Source organism: Lissotriton vulgaris, chromosome 2_1 (assembly GCF_964263255.1).
Source record: "Lissotriton vulgaris chromosome 2_1, aLisVul1.2, whole genome shotgun sequence".
NCBI lineage: Eukaryota > Metazoa > Chordata > Amphibia > Caudata > Salamandridae > Lissotriton > Lissotriton vulgaris.
Window position 1 is genome coordinate 81,714,903 of NC_141687.1, and position 22,805 is coordinate 81,737,707.

A 22,805-nucleotide genomic window follows, 5' to 3' on the forward strand; every position below is an offset into this window, starting at 1 on the left:
AGGAGGGATGAGATGGGATAACTTGTTTCCATTGCTAGCAAAAACAGGTATGTGACAGAGGTGGACCGACATGTTAATACTCCACTTAGGAGAAAATGATTTAGTAGCACTATCAGGTTTAAGTTTAATAAAGAAAATGCAGTTAGACTTGGCTGTGATTGTAAACAACTGGCTAGGGACCAGGTTGGTGTGGACGGAATTTGTTTTCAGGAAACAGTGGAGGAATGCGCGGAACCACAGTGCTATGGAGAAAGCAAGGAAGAAACTGAACAGAGCAATGAAAATTTTTTGTGTGGGCTTGGGGATTCAGACCATAGCACATGATAACATCACTGGCAGAGAAGGCCCCTTGTTTAGAGAAGACAGAAAACATCTAACTCAATTGGGAATGGATTACTATATTCTGGAGATAAGGGACATGTTGTCCAAAGAGTTGCAAGTGGAGTTGTGGGTATCTTCAAGAGTGGGAGAAGAATAAAACAAACAAAAAAACAAAAAACAAAGGAGAACAGGGCATGCAAAACATTTTGGGTGGGGTCAGGAAAAATCCGGGGTTTTTCCAGAGTGGCGGAATAAGGGGGAGGTCAATGTTTAGAGCGGACTTGATCGTCCTTCATGAGAGAGGGTGGGGGAGGAGCAGGATGGGGAAAAGGAAAGGAAAAAAAGGAAAAGTGAAATATGTTCGAAATATGGGGTGAATTCATGAAATGAAGTTTATGGATGGTTTTGGTCAATACAGTTACAACAAAATAAGTTTGAAATAAAATATAAGGTTTTGGTATAAAGTTTCAAAACTGTATGGTTTCGAAGAAAATATATAACATGTTTTAGTATTCAAGGATATTTCGAAAAATTGCCTCATCTTATTAATAAAGTGGCCTTTTATGCTATCAGTGATGTTTTCTCTGTTTGTTGTGGTCTGATTTATTTTGGGCGATAGCTGTTCTGGCCTTGTGCTGCGTAACGGTTATCAACATAGCTGAGTCCGCCATGCATGAACTGCAGGGGTGGCAGTCGGGCGCAGTTACTGCTCGCCCACGGGTTCGCTTTACTGTGCGTAGCACTCGGCCTCCGGTTCGCAGGGCATGTATGCTTCTTGCCAGAAGTTCCAGCGCCGATGTTGGTCGGTTAGTGGCACCCAGGATGCCGGCGCTGGGAGTATGGCGAGAGAAGTTAGCACGGCACGCCATGGCCAGCAGCTGCGATGCTGGTGGGGCTATAAGGCAGCGGCGGCTGTCCGTGAGTAGCACGGGGAACGGTGAAGCATCGGTCCATGAAAACAGTGGCGTGGTAAAACAAAGCACGGCGCCCTTTTTCCTAAAACACATAAGCCTTGCAGCCCACGAGGCGAGCTGCATGGCAATAATAAAAACATGTGTTCGGCGGCCGGGATACTTTTGATGCATGCTATAATGTCAGGTAGCACGCACATGTTAATGCGCACTATGTTTAAAAAAAAAATCAACTACGCTGTGAAAGAGTAAGGAGACTGAAGTTAGGCAGTGCTGCTTCCGGAATAAATGGAAGTTACGTATTGGATGAAGAGGCAATTATGAGCCGGCTAACAAAAAATAAATGCCAAAGTTAACTAACCGCTAGCAGCGAGAAATTACCCAGAAATAGGAGGAGTTTCACCACGCATATAGATTACTAGATGTCTCGGAGAGACAGAGCATACGTGTTGGCTAGGCGAGACTGAAAAAATGTATATTGACTGTCCTTGTCCCCACCCGTATCTTATTTTTTTTTTATTAGGGGAATGGGCATGCTGCCCCATTGCAGAGCCTTTCCCACCACATCCACTAGAGCCTTATATTTCTATTAAAAAAAGGAGGCACGCAATCACTCCTCCCAGAGCTAGTAGGGACCCGAGGACCCCACCCGAGCTAATAAAGGCCCTGTGGACCCTAACCCCCAAAGATCTTTTCTTTTAACTTAAGGGGAAGGGGCATATGCCCTCCTTCTTTCCCCTCTCCCCTCATCCCCCGAGCCTTTCCAGCCCCAGGGATACGATTCCCCAGGTTTCTGGTGGGTCCCAAGTGCCAACCATGAGCACCCACAAAACACTATGTTAGGGACCAAAGGGTAGAGGCCCAAGGCAATTAAGATGGGAAGTACCCCGTAGCAAGGTATTATAGGAATACAAGATGGGGACATGTCATCTTTGAGATTTAGGAGTATTTACCAATTGGTAAAACCAATAATAGGAGTGTTAGAAATTGGGTCTCTAGTTAGTAGAGGTCTGCACTTTGTCTAAGTAGGGACCACAATCCTAGCCAGAGCAAGTCCGATACACACCATGAATTAACCTGTGCTCATCCTCTGGTAGCTTGGCACAGAGCAGGTAGGCTTAACTTATGAGGCAATGTATTTATGCATTACAACACAATGTAACACTATAAAAACGCCACAAAAAGACTCCAAACCAGGTTAGAAAAATAGATTAGGATTTTATAAATAAAACCAGACCAAAATTACAAAAATCCAGAAGTATAGATATGAATATTCAAAGATTAAATGTAAAATAGCACTTAAAAGCAGTAAGCACGTATCTGGTCGCGCTCGATTGGGGCAAAGTCAAGAGTTCAGGCTGAACCTGAAGGAGCACAGGCCGCATACAGGAGCCACGTAGGCCCGCTGAACAAAGTACCTTAATCCTGGTTGCAACATCGAGTTGCAGGGTACAGACAAGCAATGCATCTGTTTTGATCCAGCAGTTGAGGTGAGGCGTTGATTTTCTCCACACTGTAGTGGTGGTGATGCACAGGTACCAAAGACGATGTGCCGAGCCAAGATGCCTTGGTTCCGTAGACTATGTGCTGGGTATTTCCCTGGAGTCGTAGGAATGCACCTATCTTCCCACACTGCAACAATGCGTCGGTCCTTTTAGGCAATGCGCTGGTTCCGACTCAGATGCGCTGATTCTGCTCCCACAACAGGGTCGATGTGCCGGTTTTGCTACATGCAGACTGTTGATGCGTCAATTTTACTGGAGCAAGCATCTGGGTCTACTTCCAGCAGACCAGGCACAGGAGCAGGTAGTGAGACTTTGATATCCTAGCGTCTCATGAAACAGGAGGCAAACCAACAAGCCCATGGAGATCATTCTGTGTTCAAGGCAGAGTCTGGCTCTCCCTCTTCAAGACCAGAGAGCAGCAGGCAGAAGGGCAGCACAGCTGAAAAGCAGTTCTTCAAGGGCAGCAGTCCAGCAGAGTGACAGCCCCTGTAGCAGCACAGCCATCCTCCTGACAGAGGTTCTTTATAGGGCCAGAAGTGGTTGTCTTGGTGGAGTCAGAGAACCATTAGTTATACCCAGTTGTGCCTTTGAAGAGGGGGGTGACTTAAAAGAAGGGTCTTTGAAGTGCACAGAGGTCCTTTCTTTCCAGCCCTGGCTCCAGACTCACCACAGGAGGGTAATCAACCCTTTGTGTGGGGACAGGACATTGTCTATACAGGTGTGTCAGCTCCTCCCTTCCATCCTGCTCTGGATGGGCCATTAGGGGGCAGATAGCCACTCAGACTCACCTAACCATCTTTTGTGTGTGGCTGTCTCGATAGAATGCACAAAGTCAAGCTGTAACCCTTTCTAAAAGCGCCATTTCTAAAAGAGTAATGTGAAATCCAACTTTACCAGGAAAGAGGATTTATCATTACCATTCCAATTACTGCCCAATAGGCTACCTAGGGCCCACTTAAGTGGTGACTTATATGTAATAAGAGAGAGGTTTAAGGCTTGGTAAGGAGTTCTAGATGCCAACACGACATGGTAGTGTACATTGCACACAGGCTCTGCAGTGGCAAGTCTGGCACAACTGTACAGTTTGTTCCCCCAATTGGCAATACCTTTAGCACTCTCTGTAAGTTCCTAGTAAATGCTACCCCTGGTACCTAGTGCCTGAAGTACTAAAGAGGATTCCTAACGGCTGTAGCACGAATTGCACCACCCTCAGAGACCATACACTTGCAAGACTACCACTGCAGGCTACAAATTTTGGTACAGACAAAGGTGAAAACACAATATGACACACTTCCCTGTGTGTCATGCCCCCTAACACTGCATGTAATATTTGTAAGTCACCTCCAAAAGCAGGCCTTACTGCTCTAAGGCAGGGCGCATTATAATACATGCGAGGACATATCTGCCTGAGCAGATAAGCCCCTGTGCTGGTCAGTTGTGCTGGTCAGTTCTATGACTACCAGTACAAGCGATCAGGGAATCCATTTTAAAAGCATGTGCTGGACACTGGTGAAGGCGAGTTCCCCAGCTACATGATGGCAACACTGAAAATAGGGATGTTTGGTATCAAACATCTCATATTAATAAACTCACACTGATTCCAATGTTGGGATTTATTTTCACATGCACCGAGAGGGCTCCTCAGAGGTGTCCCCAGAAAACCTACCAGACACTGGTGTGTGTTCGTCAGTGGACCTGGATGCGGAAACGGCGACCAGTAGATCTTTGGAGTAAGTGTGACTACAAGACCACGTTCCCACAAGAGTCCCGGGTTTAGAGAAATTCTTTCAAACTCGTAGTATGATTACCTCTCTATAATTGTTCGAGGAGGTGAACTGGAGAAATTTCACTCTTGTTAATTGAATGAAGCACCCAACTGTGGGTGAAGACGGTAAAGTAAAGGGATCCATACCCTGACAAAGGCCAGTGTGACCAGGTGGGCACCTAGCATAGGCCGAAATATGTTGGTTCCTGCAGTGGGGATATAGGGGCATTCATCCCCCTAAAACATCCCAACCTTGATCTTTTTAATCCTATCAAGGGGAAACAAGATTAAAGGTAAATTGTCGGTATCCCCTGAGATAGTTTTATTTGCACTTGTCTGCACACTTTTGATCCCCTCTTGAGGGAATATTCTTTCCTTTACAGTTTTTCCTGTTCTTTTCACACTTACTCCACTCACCACTCTTCCTCATAAAAAGTGTGAGTGCAGTATTAAGATAAGTTATGTCTCCTCTTTTTCTCTTTGCCTTTGATGTTTAATTTTTGAGTTATCTCATTATAGGGCCAGGTAGCGGATTGACCTTTTCGGCTAGCTACAGTTGGGTTCCTAAATTTTTAGATACTTAGTCCTTCTCTCTTGAGTTAGTTTTAAGTCTTGGTAGGGGAGTCAGAAAAGGCTCATTCCCTTGTCTCTTCTTTTTGTGATAAATAATGGTGTGTGTGTGTGTCAGCCTGCCACCAGAGACAAGTTTCTGACCCCCAAGGGTGAGGGCCTTTGCTCTCAGGAGGTCAGAAACAAAGCCTGGTCAGTAAGAGGGTGTTCACACCCCTCCCACAGGATGACTTGCTGATTAGAATTCCAAGGCCGGGGAGTTTTAAAAATGCCACCGCCTTTGAAATGCAAATATGGCTTCCCTCACAGGATAGGAAGCTTACCCCCTTTGCCCAGATTCCTTTGGCAACTGGACAGGTAGAAAAATAGCTAGTCAGATAGGCGTGCCACCCCCAGGCTAGTACTACTCCTAAGGTGGCCGAACCTGAAGTGGACACAACTTTTCAGAGTAGGCCATCTTGGTGATGGCAAACTTAGGTACTCTGGGACAGGGTTATGCCCACTTCCCACAGGAAGTGGTCAGATAGGGAGCAGGTGACATCAGGGGTTAGCAGCACATTAGCTACTACCCTGCACTCCCCTAACTCCGGTATTTTGGGGGAACTCATGGCACGAGAAAATCAAATCTTGCCAATCTGAAAGAAGAAATCAGCTGTGAAAAGTCGCAAAGAGCAAGAACAGAAGACCTAGCAACTGACTTGGTGCCAACCCTATCGTCCTGCCTGCTGACTTAGACAATGACACTAAAGGACTACTTGCCCTGCAGATGCTGTGTCTCCAAAGCCTGTGAGAACTGCTAGCACTTCATCCAGGAACCAATAACTCCTCTGGAGCAGCGGAACTGCTCCCCTGCACCTTGCAAGTACCAAAGACTGAGCTGTGAGGCAATCGATTACTGCAACGCCCTCTACTTAGGGGCAAACAAGAGGACTTTACGCAAGCTGCAATTACTACAAAATGTGGCAGCGCGATTATTGCTCATGATTCCAAAATTCAGTCCTGTATCCCAAAGTATTCAAGAGCTGCACTGGCATCCGGTCCAGGCAAGGATCCAATTTAAATCATTATGCATTGTGCACAAGACACTTTACGGGGCTGGACCGGTCTATCTTACCAAGCATATCAGACAGCACGTCACACAACGCAATCTTGCACTTTACAAAACCTTCATTTAATTTCACAAGACCACGAGAACCAGATGCCGGAAAGCAACACTGCACCCAAGCGCCTAGCCCAAGTTGAAGTGGGCCAACTGTGTCAAAATGGTCGCCAGAACCTTCAGACTTGAAGCCCACCTTGGGTTTCCCCGCCGTAGACTCCTCAACGCCACCTACAGCTTCTGTTTGCATGCCTACCCCCTCCCCCTTCAACCGCGTCTGCTCCCGGTGACAAAGACCCGACACCTAAAGACATCTCTGCACCCATCGCCCCTGGCCCATGGAGAAGAGGACCAAAGGTGTCCCCACGTCCCCGAGCAATGTAAGGCACGACTGGCCTCCCAGTCACAACCTGCAGCCTCTTTTTACCAAGTTCAATACCCATTGACTTCCATTGGGCACCCAACGCTGTGTTGCACCCCTGCACTCAGACACCCTAGTGCAGCTGTTGGGGTCTTGCTGGTGCTGCCTTAGATCTTGCCTTACATTCGCTTTAAGTCCAGGAGATTGGTCTCATAAGTCGCTGTACTGTACCTGAATACCATAATTGTTTTTCCTCCAATTGGATAACATTGGAGCTTCCGAAAAATGAACCATCAACTTTTTAAATGCATAAGTATTTCTATTGAAAAAGATACTTACCTGATCGTATTGAATATGGTGCCTAACTATATGTAAAGATACTTTTTTCTTATAAATTGTTGTGGATCTCCTTACTGAGTCGTGTGCATCATTTATTGACTAGTGTGCTTATTTGCAGATATCTAACACTCCTCTCTGGTAAGCCTAAGGCTGCTCAACCACACTACCCCCTAGTAGAGCACCTTGGGATTGTTAGAGCAAGCCCCTGTCCACACATAAGGAACTACCTTGACTACCTGCTCCCGCCATTGGATGGTTCTGGGGATAGATACAGCCATTGAACATAGCCGATTGGAATTACAAGAGATTGAAGAACTAGAAAAACTTATCCAAGCTGATACCACTCTCACTGATGCCAAAAGCCTTCAAGACAAAATTAATGGTACCATCGCCACTTTTAACTCTTTTGAAGTCAATAAGAAGGTCAATAAAATAGAAAGAGACATTAAAAATTACAAAGTTGAAAACACCTATCCGTACCTCAACGAGGAATTCTATAACACCCAACAAAACGCCCCCAGAACCAAAAACTGGGGTAGATTTAGGAACAACCAACGCGTAACGTTCTCTGTCTCCTCAAATAGTTCTGCAGACGACACAGACGCCTCATCCTCTGGACCACCGCCACTTCTACCACCTGGTTTTTTAGGACGAGGCCGGGGACGCGGCCAACAACCACCACCACAAACCCGTCAAACCAGGGCCAGACAGTATCAACCTCAGGTACCAGGCAACCGTCAGACTCGCAATCGTTACTACCAATGGGGACAACCACAGTAACAAACAACCAAGAGATAACCACCACTGCTATGACCATCCCCATTTTCAACTTATCTGACCATACTCTTACTCCAGAGGAAACCAGAGTCCTATCGCGAGGTCTTTCATTCGTACCTACTGTCAAAACTAATTTCCTGGAGTTACAAACTAACCTCCTAAAATTCTTTAGAAGAATTCGGTTAAAGTACTTCTTTGCTGACAAACCTGACTCCAGAATTGATCAAATCTCTCCATTCAGACTACCTTCTACTTTTAATCCTCCATCTCATCAAATGACACCAGAAATACTGGCGTTTGAACGACTAGTCATGAAGGAAGTAATGGACCTTAGAACCACACCTCGCTTCATCCCCTACAATCTTCCCTTAATTGAAAAGGAAGCCCTTAATTCCCTCCAGAATAACTCTGAAATTGTCATCAAACCCGCTGACAAGGGTGGGGGAATTGTCGTCCTTAACAACACACAATATGACAAAGAGGTTGAACGTCAACTCACCAATGTCGAACACTACCACACTCTCTCAAAAGATCCCCTGTCAGACATCAGACTAAATATTCTCTCTATCACCACTACAGCCAGAGACAACAACATTATTACCAAGAAGGAATTTGAGTACTTGAATAACCCACATCCCAGAACACCGGTTCTATACGTCCTCCCAAAAATACACAAGGATGTTAGAAACCCACCCGGAAGGCCCATCGTGTCCGGGTGCGGCTCCATACTGGAACCTCTAGGCAAGTACCTGGATGCTGTCATCAAGGAATTCGTACCCATCACTGACACTTATATACGTGACACAATGGACCTGATTAATACCATAGAAGATCAGCCCTTTGACCTGGACACCCAACTAATGGCAAGTTTGGACATCGAGTCCCTTTACACTAATATCCCTCACCGTGAAGGCCTCGAAGTAATCAAAAATCTCCTACTCTCCAGGCCACAACCCACCAAGATCCCTACTGATTTTATCATGGACCTTTTACGTATAGCTTTACAAAACAACTACTTCATGTACAAAAGTGTATACTACCTGCAAATCAAGGGAGTGTCAATGGGCGCTTGCTTCGCCCCCAACTTTGCCATTCTATTTGTACACGAGATGGAGAAATCACTGATTCTAAACCCTACCAACCCATATCGGCCCCAAATCCATCTGTGGCGCCGATATATAGATGACATTCTATTAATCTGGAATGGGACAACTGATACCCTTCAACCATTTGTTGATTGGCTCAATACTTCACAGGAACACCTCAAATTCACAAGCGAGTCCAAATCCAATGACCTACCGTTCCTTGACGTCACTATCCATTCAGAAGAGGGCACCCTAGGAACTTCCCTTTTCCGTAAGCCTACGGAACGTAACACTTTGTTACATTATTCAAGCAACCACCCGAGAGGACTACGCGATGGACTCCCCTTTGGCCAGTTCTTGCGAATCCGCCGTAATTGTAAATGGCGCAAAGACTACTTCAGGGAGGCCGACATCCTGGTAACAAAACTCATCAACAGAGGCTACCCACGACGTTTAGTCACAAGAGCTAAAAAACGAGCATGGTACAACCACCGCGAGGACCTACTGATGCCTAATAACAATCCAAAATCCATGAGCAGAATCCCCTTTGTTTCTGTCTTCAGCCCAGACAGCAACAAGGTTGCCAGAATAATCAAGAAAAATTGGCCTGTTTTGCGATTTGATGCCCAATTTCACGCACCTCCTCTATTTTCATACCAGAGAGGGAACAACATCGCCAACCATCTGGTGCACGCCATCACATGGCCAACCCCGATAGCTGAAAAACACACTATTACAGCTGCCTGGGGCCTGAACCCAGTTATCGGGCATTTCAAATGCCAATCTTGCAGTGTCTGTGACCTAACAACTAATACAAAAGAATTCATCTACAATGGACATACTCATCAACTTTCCCACCACTCGAATTGTAAAACACAAAATGTAATCTACGCTATCCGTTGTCCGTGTGACCTTATCTACATTGGGCAAACAACTCAAATGGTCAAACAACGGATAATACAACACAAGAGCAGAATTAACTGCAAGGTACTCACGGCTCCTCTAGTCACACATTTCATGGAGAAATTACATGCCGATACAGATCTCAGATGGATGGTTATTGAGAAACCAACACTGCCAATCAGAGGTGGTAACATGTCCTCTCTACTCAATAGAGCTGAATGTAAATGGATCGCACGTGTTGACTCGGTCAACCATGGGCTCAATACTTTGATGAGTGGACTAACACTATCACTATCTAAAATCCACTCCCTTGATTATCAGTTGGTTCATCGATGTATATTTAATTTTCTGGGTTTAAAACCATATACCCAATTGGATCCCAGTTATTTATAATCTCCATTGCTGGATCATTTGCCTCTATCAATAGTACGCACCATCATCTTTTGTAAATATACCCCACCCCATGCGGAATTGTGCCTGATCTTGCATTTACAAACTATGTAACTCTCTAAATGTATATTCTGCATATTTCGCTCGAACAACTCTATTCCCCTGACTACTCTACTTGAATATGGATATGTTTTTAACTTTCTGGTTTTAAACCGTGTATCCAGCTGGACCTGTATTATTTGTAATCTTTATTGCTGCTTCCTTCGCCCCGGACATTTGAATCTAATATGATGTTAAATATCCCACTGGTTTTAAACCAATCATCCAACTGGATACCCTTTCCTTTGTGAATACACTCCACTTCAGGCGCACTTTGGCCGGACCCCGTATTCATAATCTGTGTAACCTTAAGAGTGTATATAATTTTATATTTCTTGTACTTGTCTTTGACTATTGCGTTTATGATCTCGCCTTGCTCTCCACTCTGGCGATTACATTCATGAAGGTTCCGTCCTGCTATTAAGCCCCTTAGTACGCCCTGTCTGTTAGTATCGCCATGACTACGATCCGACTCAGCCTGTTTCACTTCCTCCTCCTCGTAACTTCCTGTTTGCCTCTGTTACCGTGGTAACCTTGAGACACGCCCCTTACCCCACCTCTCCCGTCGCCCTCCCCGCCCTATCTTTACTTATATGTGGCTCCGTACCGGCGCAGAGAGCTCCAGCATTTACTGCCAACAGCCCCGCGTTAGAAGAGACCCATGAGCCTTCTGCCGCCCTGATCCACACAGGTACGCCCACACACTGCACATTTTGTGCGTTCGCCATGTGGCATTACGTAACGAATTGCCTCGCTACCGACTCTCTCTGACCCCTGCCACTTTTCCTCGCAGGCGCCGCATATCCCGCCCGCTGAGCAGATTGATTCTACCATCAGGTAATTTCACCTAATCCGAGTTTCGTTTCTCGAGCCCCTCCTTTCATTATGATCTGGCTCTGATCCCCGCCCCCCCCCCTCCTTCTGTTCCCCTGCAGCCGTCGACTTCTGAACGACCATTTGGACCGCAGCTACCCACACGTCCTCGCTTGGGTGCTACTGTAAGTCTTTACCCTCCCCCTTTTTCCCCCCTTGTTTCCATTGCCTCCCTTCACTTACCTGCACCAACTCACCTGGCCATATCTCCTCATCCGTGCACATACCCTAGTCACTCCTAATTAACACCCCCACCTTGTCTCTTCTAGGCAATCACTGTTCCTCCTCCTCCGATAACCCCCCCCCAACCTGCCCCCCTCCCCTTCGCCCTGCCTTGCCCACCCCTAATTACCCCTTTCTCGCCCACAGCACTGGTCCCATCGACAACCCTGTCCTGATCACGATTCCAAATAGAAGGGATCGAAACGCCGTCGACAAGACAGCATAAATTACATGACGCATATCACAATTTGTGCTCCTGTTGGAACCACAATTGTATTTTAAAGTGATTACAACTTGTTTCTGTTGAGCCACCAATTGATGTATATACTTATGTTCATGCGTCGATCACGCTGTCCACTTTAGCACTTGCACCTTCACTTCACTTATTGTATATAGCACCTTGCACCAAGTGCCACTGGGTTGTCACAAGATCTGTTCTATACAGTGCTGTTTAACTGTATTGCCATGTGAAAGACCTCTCCCTATGTACATTGGTGAATAATACTGCCTTTTTAAAAAAAAAACACAGAGACTCCTTGTTTCCCTTTTTGTAATGCAGATTGCATACATTATTTAATTGTCTCTACACGATACCTGTTGGGAACTGTTTTTGTGTACTCGTTATACCCATCCCAACGTGGTCTATGGGTCCTCTCCTGTTCTTCTTACACACACTATCCTAAGGGCAGCTATTCTAATTGACAGTTAGGGGCAGGCACATTTCTCAGTCAATCAATCAATCAATCGTTTGTAAAGCGCACTACACCCGCGAGGGTCTCAAGACGCTGGGGGGGAGGAGGGGTAAGGGGGGGGTAAAGGGGGTGGGGGAGAGGGTACTGATCGAACAGCCAGGTCCTGAGTATCCTCCCGAAGGTCAGCAGGACTTGGGTCTGTCGTAGGCTCAGTGGGAGGGTGTTCCATGTCTTGGCGGCAAGGTGGGAGAAGGATCTCCCACCGGTGGTTATTCTTCGGATGCACGGGACAGTGGCGAGAGAGGTCGGCGGAGCGTAACTGGCGGTTAGGGATGTAGAAGGAGAGCGGTCTGTTGAGTGTAGGCTGGGCCGATCTTGTGGAATGCCTTGTGTGCGTGGGTGAGGCGCTTGAAGGATATCCTCTTTTTGACGGGGAGCCAGTGCAGGTTTCTCAGGTGGGGGGGGGAGGGGGGGGTGTGGCCGTGGCATGTTGAGGATCAGTCGTGCCAAGGCGTTTTGGATGCATTGTAGTGGTTTGATGAGCTTGGGCGGGGCTCCCGCGTAGAGGGCGTTTCCGTAGTCGAGTCTGCTGCTGACGAGGGCCTGGGTGACTGTCTTTCTTGTATCTGTCGGGTTCCATCTGTAGATCTTGCGAAGCATGCGGAGGGTGTTTGAAGCAGAAGGAAGAGACGGCGTTGAATTGCTGGGTCATTGATAGCGATGAGTCTAGGATAAACCCCAGGTTGTACGTGGTTGGTGGCTGCCGGTGCAGCTCCCAGTGTGGTCGGCCACCAGGAGTCGTCCCTGGCTGAAGGGTGGGAGCCGAGGTTGAGGACTACCGTCTTGTCCGAGTTCAGCTTCAGGCGGCTGGTCTTCATCCAGCCGGCGACGGCCTTCATTCCTTCATGGAGGTTGGCTTTGGCGGTGATGGGGTGCTTGGTGAGGGAGAGGATCAGCTGAGTGTTGTCGGCGTAGGAGATTATGTTGAGGTTGTGCTGTCGGGCTACGTGTGCAAGCGGGGCCATGTAAATGTTGAACAGCGTTGGGCTGAGGGAGGATCCCTGGGGTACGCCGCAGATACTTAGTAATTTTGATTTGACATCAGGGTACTGGCAAATTGGTCTGACCCTAGGACAAAACAAAAATCTGCTTTCTCAACCTCAGATGGGCATTATCAGTTCACTGTTATGTCTTTTGGACTAAAGAATGGCACTGCCACCTTCCAAAGGTTGGTGAACAAAGTTCTTGCTAGGTTGGAATCTTTTAGTGCAGCATATCTTGACGATATTGCTGTCTATAGTTCCACCTGGCAGGATCACCTGCTCCACCTTGGCAAGGCCCATGAGGCTCTGCAAAATGCAGGCTTTACTATCAAGGCAAGCAAGTGCCAGGTAGGGCAGGGCTCTGTTGTATACTTGGACCACCTTGTAGGTGGAGGCCAAGTTCAACCCTTACAAACCAAGATCCAGACAATTGTGGACTTGGCAGCTCCAACCACCCAGACTCATACAGGGCATTCCTTGGCTTGACTGGGCACTAAAAGAGGCTTGTGAAAGAGTATGGGTCCATTGTGGTCACACCCACAGAATTGACCTCCAAAAAAAAAAACAAAGAAAGTGAACTGGACAGTGAGCTGTCAAAGGACGTTTGACAGTATGAAGGAAGCATTGTGCTCATTACCCATTCTAAAAGCTCCAGATTATTTAAAGCAGTTCATCGTGCAGACAGAGGCATTCCCGGATAGTTCCACCTTTAGATGCAATGTCAAAAATCTAATTATTTGCAGATGATATTATTCTTTACTTATTAGCAGATTCATTAAATATTCAAAAGGCATTTGATGAAATATTAGCTTGTACACTTGTACAGGTTAAACCAACAAAGACTGAGGTTCTGTTGTTTAATTCTCCTACAGTATCACTTTCATTTCCCTTCCAACAGTCAGCTACTAAACCAATTAGATATCTAGGGTTATTCGTGACCAACCAGTATGATCAATTATTTATGCAAAATTATGGAAGTACATTTAAAAAAGCAAATACTGTATTGGACACCTGGTATCTTCTTAACACTAATTGGTCATGTATCATTAATTAAAATGTCCATTTTACCATTATTTTTTATCTTTGTTTATTAATCTTCCTATCAAAATACCTACATCCTATTTTCGGGATTTAGAGAAGATAATTAGGAATTTCATTTGGGCAAACAAACAACCCAGAACTTCATTAGCAATATTACAATTTGGCTCAACTCAGGGGGGTGTTAGTCCTCCCAAATTATGAACTTTATTATCATGCAGCTGTTGGTGCAGCTCCCAATGACATCTTCTAAATTTGAAAACGTATTGCTAAATACAATGCTGGCTGAGAGTGCAATCAAATTACCTGTTTTTCTTTGCTTCCCGAAATTGCTGAAAAAATCTTGTATCCTTTTTAGGTCTCGCTGGAGTAGCATCCGAAGGATGCCTCCAGCTAGAGACGTATAGCCGTCCGTTTCGGGGGAATTAGGGACAGGAAGGTGGCACGCGCTTCTGCTGCTGGATTTGCCTGCGTGAACGCGCACGTCGGCTCCGTCCACATTCTCAGCAATTCCCGCGCCGTGCACATCCCCGGGCTCCGATTTCTTGAAGTTCGCACACATACACACATGCATGCGCATACACACACAGACATACACTCGTTCGCTCACACACACACCCTCCCCCCCCCACAGTCATCGGCCTCTTTTAAACACACAAACACGCATACACACAGACTCCAAGACACATACACACACGCACACACACACATACAGAGCCCCCCGCCGCCGCACGCGCACACAGACATGCCCCCCGCCCTCGCAGCTCAGCAAAGGCCCCCACTCACCGGTACTCGTCTCCAGCTCTCCATGCGAGGGCTCGTTGCAGGCGGCGGCCGTCTCTTCCTTCGGTGCGGGGCTCTCTCACCTCACGGGAGCCCCGCTAGCGCCAGCCACCCTTCTCCTCCTGCCCACACGTCCCAGTGCTGGGTAGGCTCCCGCCTGGGCTTCCGGTGTGTCTTGACGTCCCGCCCCCGGCCTGCCTGACTTCCGCCCGGAATTGTGCACGCCACGCTAGTTTCTTTTTTTCTGCTTTCCCTGCCGATGCCCACAATGCAGATGGCGTTCCGTTGAATTATGAATGTTAATAAATGGCGGAGCTACCAATTAATTTCCTGTTATGCGTGGCTTTCAGACAATCCTGGTTTTGCCAATACATCACGTTGCATGTTGAGCTTTGAATGTTAATAAATGGCGTAGCTACCAATTAATTTCCTGTTATGCGTGGCTTTCGGACAATACATCACGTTGCATGTTGAGCTTTAATTTTGAGCTCGTTCTAAGTTAAAAAGAATTTCTTTTGGTTTGTTGGGCTTGTCGTACTCTGAGCATGTCTGAGTGATTAGTATCTCTTCGGGGAGCAAGCTTGGTTGCGCGCTGTCTCCGAGTCTGTTCTAGTGATAAGTGTCTTGTGTTCTGAGCATACGAGGTAAAATTACCTTCGTTTTATTTGTTAAAACGGCAAACTCGTTTTTTATAGGGATCGTCTAGTAGGCAGACGAGTAAGATAAATTGAGAGCAATGTCTTTGAAGGATTTAAATGAGGTAAGACTATTAAGATTGATTGGTGCATGCTTCGCAGTGCTAGTTTAACTTGTTTGGGGTTAGACACGAGGAGATAAGGGATTTGATCACAATCACAGGATGTTGAGCCCACACCGATATGACAGTTTTTTTCAACGTAGATTATCATAAATGAAGTCTGCAGTTTTCTATCACCTAACAATGTTTCCCTATCTTTGCAACAATCGCCGTACAGTCAGTGAAGTATTTGTTCTCACACTGCAGCGCCATGTTTGTCCATAACGTGACTAAGATGAAGATTAATTGGGTAAATGAAGTCTGGCTCTCAGCCGCTCTTAAAACACCCCCCAGGTCGCGCACCATTGCTCCACTTGTCATGGGTTCTGCCTTTAGTGGGAGGCGCTGAACGTATCTTTAAGTGCTCTTATTCAGGTGTCTTGTTGACAGACCACTGTTTGTCAGGCTTGGGTAGAGTACTTCCTAAGCAAGCGTCACGTGTGCGAGGAGCGAGACGTAGTGCATATGAAATATCTGAATTGTGCATACACACCTGCATAGTCTGTTTATGTGCATTAGCTTACTTTTGTTTGGAATGATTGAAAACAGCCACATAATTGCAGTCACAGTCAACAGCATGATCGCAAAATACCGTGGCTTTGAACGTCTCGTAGGAATGAACGGGCCCAACTTGCATTGCCAAAGCCAACAGGCTTGTTCTTGTTGTCTTTAGTGGCTAACACAATCCAAGGGCGAGGTGACAGATTGTAGAGGTTATCTGCCACCCTGATTAATCACTGTGTTTTCCCCAGCCCAACCTACACACCGTTCACATGGGGGGAAACACTGTGTGAAGGAGGGTGGGAAACAAGACTAGCAGATTACGTCAAAGGGTTCAGTGTAGCTTGCTAAAATATAGCTTTTTGAAGACTGTCCGCCGCTGGAACTGGTCACCAGAGAAACTATGCAGGACTAAACTTTGTAATGATTTCAGACATTGGAGAGGCGCAGAACACAACAGTAATATGGTGCACATCTGTGGGACGGCACGAAACTTGACGAATACTGGCTTTATATGCCCCCTGCCTGCATGGCGCTGCTGAATGATGTTTCATTTTTACCTGCACTAACAAGACATGTAAGATGATTGGTAATTGCATTGGGCATTGCTAGATTGGTTATCCTACGTCACTAAAGGACAAGTACAAGCCTGACACTTTTATTTAAGTATTAATTATTTAAAAAAATTAAAAGCCATTCTTATTTGTAATATCCATATATCTATGTCACGTAAATACAAAACATGTTGCATTACAAATCCTATAGGTGTCACATTTGCGAACGTTATAACTATTGGCATTGTAAATGACAAAGCTATTAATTTCGCGATTTTCAAAACCAACACATAAATAAAAAATTTGTCATTTGCAATAGCTCAAACTTTCCTAATGTGAGACCTATTGCATTGCAAATGCTTGCTAATTATGTATTTATATTGAATAAGCTGCTGGAATCTTAGCACATTATCATACTAGCACTTTAATGGGTCTTAGTTGCATTTCATCAATTGTAACTATGTTTTAATCCACTCAATAAAAAAATAGTGCAAACATATGCCTACGAACATGGGATAGGAGAAGTCCTTTCCCATACCAATGATGATGGCCATGACCAACTTGTTGCTTTTATTAGCAAGCAGTTACTCCCCAGAGAGCAGCTTCGGAGTGCCATTGAGAGGTAAGCCTTTGCTGTGGTTCGGTCCATGAAGATGTTGATGCCATGCTTGTTTGGCTCTCACTTCCTTGTTCAAACCACAGGCCTCTCAGATGGCTAATGCAAATGAAAGGTGAAAACCCCAAACAGTTGAATTGGTCTAGTCCCCTACAGGGTATGGTCTTTATAGTGGAATACAGACCTAGGACTGACCATGCCAATGCAGATAGCCTTTCCAGGTTTTCCCATTTAGAAGAGTAAGACTCTCATGGTAAAGGTTAGCCTCATTCTCTTTAGTTTGGGAGGAGAGAGAGTAGTGTAGGAAAGTGCCCCTTTTGACATGGTCACCCCCACTTGCTTGAGAACTAAAAATAGCAAAAAGACAATGTAAATAGCAGAAGAATATGGCTGCCAGTGTATGTGAGCAAGAGGGCTAAGTTGAAACGCGTCACATTGGTTTGTGTTTTGCTGGAATCAACTGGAAGCTACAATCATTCCTGGAATGGTACTGCTAGGATGTAATCTGACACAGGAGTGGTTATCCTAGATGGAGGCACCAGCAGGAATAGCTGCGTGCTTCTGCATCATGCTAAATGATGAGTTAAATATATAAAAGCATTACATACACTAGCGACGGTCACTACTAGGTAGGCATTTATTGTGTTGCTAATAACTCTGGCACAGTTTGACGAATCTCCACGAAAATAGGTGCTACCTTTCGACTAGTTTGTTCATGGAGAGCTCCGGGGTGATCCATCAAGCAGGGCCGAAAAAAGGGGGGGGGGTTCAAAAACACAAAATCCCCATGAATTTTCCATAAACTTCTTTAAGACAGGTTACTGCAAAAACCCCTGAAAGGAATTTACACTAAATTTGGAAGGAAGCTAGATCTTGGTCTGCAGATTGTGCTTTTTGTAATTCTGATTTTGTGTATTCTGTTCAGTAGTTGTTGAGAAATTAAGAGACAAAAATATTTGTATATCTGGAAGGTTGGGTCTGCGAGACACTCTCGCAAGAGCGCCAATTTAAAAATAGAGTGTTTTGATTGGCACAGGAAGCTTTATTTCCTCTGGGTCATCTCGCTCATGTGGGAGCGAGAAATCTGCTTGGCTGCTAGCAACATGAAATTTTTTTTGCTGGGAGCCATTGCAGGACTCTGGGACTTAGTCCCCACTCCTGAAGTAAAAAAAATAATAATAAAAGAGGGCAGGATAGTGATACCCTGACCCGCTTCGATCCATGGAGAGGAACCAGGCTCTTGCAGTATTGAAAAACAAAACAAAAAATAAAATGACAGATAGGTCACATTTAATAAATTTATGCCCGGGGGAGGGGGGTATTCATAATGGGAAGAGGGTCTGCGTGGTTCCCCCCCCATGACCCCAAACAAGAACATTGTGGGTGCCCTAGGTGGGCACCAAGGCACTTACCTTTGACAGGGTAGGGCATAGTAGGGATGGGGTCCCCGGGGCCATAATCTGCTTGGGGGGCGCGCCTCCCCTTTATTTAAAAAGTGGTCCTGGGGGATGGTGTCCCCAGGGTCTAACAAGGCTCGGAGAGAGGTGCCAGGTGGCTGCCCCATCCATTTAAAAAACATACATGGCCCTGGGGTATGGGGTCCCCAGGGCCTAAGAGGTTTGGGGAGAGGGTCTACCTCCCCTTTACTTAAATAAGTGGTCCCATGGCATGGGGACCTTCAGGCCAATAATGACTTAGGTTAGGGGGGCAACTCCCCCTTATTTTTTAGAATTGGCCCTGGGGGATGGGAGGGCTCTGCTACTGCTCGAACAGCCAGGTCTTGAGAAGTCTCCTGAAGGTCAGCAGGTCCTGGGTCTGCCTTCGGTGGATGGGGAGGGTGTTCCATGTCTTGGTGGCGAGGTGGGAGAATAATCTGCCGCCAATGGTCGTTCTGTGGATGCGTGGAACGGTGGCGAGGGGGAGGTCAGCGTAGCGTAGCTGGCGGTTAGGGGTGTAGAAGGGGAGTTGTTTGTTGAGGTATGCTGGTCGGGCGTTGTGGAGTGCTTTGTGAGCGTGGGTGAGGAGCTTGAAGGTGATCATCTTGTCAACGGGGAGCCAGTTCAGGTCTCTCAGTTGGGCTGTGATGTGACTGTGGCAGGGGATGTCGAGGAAGAGGCGTGCAGAGGCGTACTGTATGCGTTTTAGTCTTTTCTGGAGTTTTGCCGTGGTTCCCACGTACAGGGCGTTGCCGTAGTCCAGTCTGCTGCTGACGAGGACCTGGGTGACCGTCCTTCTGGTTCCAGTGGGGATCCTACTGTAGATCTTGCGAAGCATGCGGAGGGTGTTTGAAGCAGGAGGAGGAGACGGCGTTGACTTGCTGGGTCATTGATAGCGATGAGTCTAGGATGAACCCCAGGTTGCGTACGTGGTTGGTGGCTGCCAGGTCAGCTCCCAGTGTGGCCGGCCACCAGGAGTCATCCAAGGCGGAGGGGGTGGCGCCAAGGATAAGGACGTACGTTTTGTCAGTTCAGCTTCAGGCAGCTGTTCTTCATCCATAAGGTGAAGGCCTTCATTCCTTCTTGGAGGTTGGTTTTGGCAGTGCTGGGGTCCCTGTTGAGGGAGAGGATCAGCTGGGTGTTGTCGGCGTGTGAGACAATGTTGAGGTCGGGCGATCTAACGATGTTGGCGAGCGGTGCCATGTAGACGTTGAAGAGGGTCAGGCTGATGGATGATCCTTGGGGTGTGCCGCAGAGGATCTTGGTGGCCCCCGAACGGAATGGAGGGAGGCGGACACTCTGGGTTCTGCCGGTGAGGAAGGAGGTGATCCACTCCAGGGCTTTGTCGTGGTTCCCTGCGTCTTGGAGGCATGTGCGTAGAGTGCGGTGGCAGACGGTGTCAAAGGCCGCGGTTTCGCTGTTGTCCAACAGGGTCTTGATGTCGTCGGTGGGGGCGATGAAGGCCGTTTCGGTGCTGTGGTTGCTGTGGAATCCGGATTGGGACGAGTCCAGAGCGTTGTTCTGCTCGAGGAGAAAAGACTGAGCTTCAGTCCACACACAAAGAACTTCACACCAACCTATCACGCCTGAAGACCATGGCAGGGAGGCAGGAAATTCCGGACACTTAGTGGAGGGGAAAACACCAAAAGTTTCTTCTACTTCTAAGTGGCCAGCAGGTATAAGATAGGGCTTTCAGGCCAACTCTTCAGTTCGCTTCTGAACCTGCGGAAGGCTCTCAGCGAACTGCTGTGTACTCCAGAGACAACCATGTTGCATCAAGAGGACTACCGTGCTGTATCAAGAGGACTGCCCTGCTTCCTGTAGGCTGCCCTGTGTCTTCAGAGAGCTGCCCTGTTTCTTGAGTCCTGCTTTTCTGCTTACACCCAGTACTTCCAGATTACCTCCAAGAGCTAGTTGGCTGGCCTTCTGATCAGAACCTCAGGGACAAAAAAGGCTTCAACCATCTTGAACCCACACCTACGCCTAGTCTCAGTGAGTCACAACACAATACGTGGTGCCCATCGAGTCATGGAATCTTATAAGTGGTGCTAAAGATGCCAAAATCCAAAACCTGGTACAGAAAAGCTTCTGTCGAAACGTGCTCTGAGAATGGAGAGGGGACCAAGAACTACCTGCTTGCCTCACTGAGCCGTTGTCGGCTACAGCCAATAGCTTCATCCCACTAGAGATTTTCAACTTCCATAAAAGAGGCTAAGTCCAAATGTAGAAATCTGCACTGCAACTTCATCCAGCGGCTTCCCAACAATGATGCCTCCTCTCCGGATTTCGCAGGCTTCCTTGCCTCGCTAAACGTTAACTTTTTAGACATTTTCTTGAAAAAAAATTCTAAGTACTAAGGTAAGCGGACAACGAGCCTAATCCACTTGTGTATCTGAACCGGGGTCAGCCATAACTTTCGACTTGGCTCACGCAACTAGATGTCCACAGCTGGCGCTTTGATCTTTTAGATGCTAGTTTTCACTTTAAACATTCATAATTCCGGTTCTACCGATTGGATTTTTGTTGTTTTGGTGTCAATTTATTAAAATCTACTCTATGTTTCCAATTATTGTGGGATTTTTCTTGCGTAGTATTTCCACATTATTACTGTTTAAGTGCTGCATAAAAACTTTACGCATTGCCTTGGAGTTAAGCGTGACTGCATTTGTGCCAAGCTACCAGATGCAAGCACAAGTTCATTTATTGACCTTTTGTGGTTCACCCCAACAAGGATTATGACTGTTTCTTGAGCAGAGTTTCGTCAGATTCAACCAACAACCCAATTTCTCACGGTTGTACATTACAACTTGGATGTAAATTAGAGTGAATTAGGAGGAAAAAAAACACAAATCACAAATCTCGACAGGGCACTTTTTTTTCATCAATGTGCTCTTTTGTTTAACTATTATTCTACTGTCACAAGTAAATACGCCTACACACATCCGTACCATTTTTATTTTTTTTCCTCTCACTGTGGATCTAAACCTTTCTCACGAGAGAGAAAAACAGACATTGTTACGGTACAACCTGCACACAACATTTACTGTCAATGTTCAAGAACCAGGAAACTAACTTGCAGCCCACAGTCAAAGCTAGAAAACATTTGGTAAAGGAATCATCCATTGCATAAAGACACACAGAGGGAAATACCGCAACCATCTATTGGCAGGGCAAACAGCAGAGAAAAGCAACAACACTCACCATAATTCTTGGTGGCCATCTGCTTAAAAACACCAATGACTTCTGCATGGTATCCTATATCGACTTCAAAATGGCAGCGGGATATCAGCACACACTTCCCTTTCACAGTAGCAGACGGCCTCTGCCAGTTATTGCACATCAGCAAGAGGGCATTAATGGTCGGGCTGTTGCTTATGGCAGTGGGGCGAGGGTTGATGTCCATTGCCTCAACACCTTCCAGAGGCTTTAGTAGCACAGCAGGCAGTGCTTCAACAGCATCCACTAATGAGAGAGAGACAAAATAACAGGACATATAATGAAAAGATGGCTAAGCGTGTAGACATGCAGTTACTTTGCCACGCATCTGCTCATCAGTTTTTTTCTTAACCATAGTAAGGTATAAGTCGTGAATATAAACTGCAAATTCAAAATAAAAATACCCTATTATTCATTTTTTCAGGGTATAACTAAAATCAGATCTAGGTCTCAAAAAGAGAGTTTCCCAGGTTATACCAAAAGGGACCGGGTTGTTGTCTGGCCTGCCTTTATGTAGGAAAATTTGAGGAGCGACATATTTATAATGAAATAGGCCCTTATTTTGAAAATACAAACAGTGGTCCAGATTTATAGACTACGTGTTTTTTATCTGGCAGGGAGATGAAATGGAGTTGGTATCCTTTTTGAAATGGCTGAATTGCGGGGATGTCAATCTTAAATTCACCGCGAGTAGAAGCCAGGATTCTGTTGATTTTTTAGATATAACAATAAAAGTCAAAGAGGATAAACTGTCCGTTGAACTATACACAAAACCATGAGATAGGAATACTTTATTACACCATACCAGCTACCATCCAAAATGCCAGAAAGATGGTATTCCTTTTAGCCAGTTTTTACGCATTAGCCGTAATTGTAGTGACAGAAAAGACTTCGAATTCCATGCATTGAC

General features: G+C 46.2%; 1 protein-coding gene across 1 annotated transcript in view; it reads right to left on the minus strand.

Annotated features, from left to right (window-relative positions):
- SMARCAL1 (SNF2 related chromatin remodeling annealing helicase 1) overlaps nucleotides 1–22,805 on the minus strand; it is a 388,047-nt gene that overhangs the window by 296,421 nt on the left and 68,821 nt on the right. Inside the window, exon 4 of the mRNA XM_086954490.1 lies at nucleotides 21,881–22,141. Coding sequence (XP_086810616.1) covers nucleotides 21,881–22,141 — 261 coding nt within the window. The remainder of the gene's footprint in view (nucleotides 1–21,880; nucleotides 22,142–22,805) is intronic.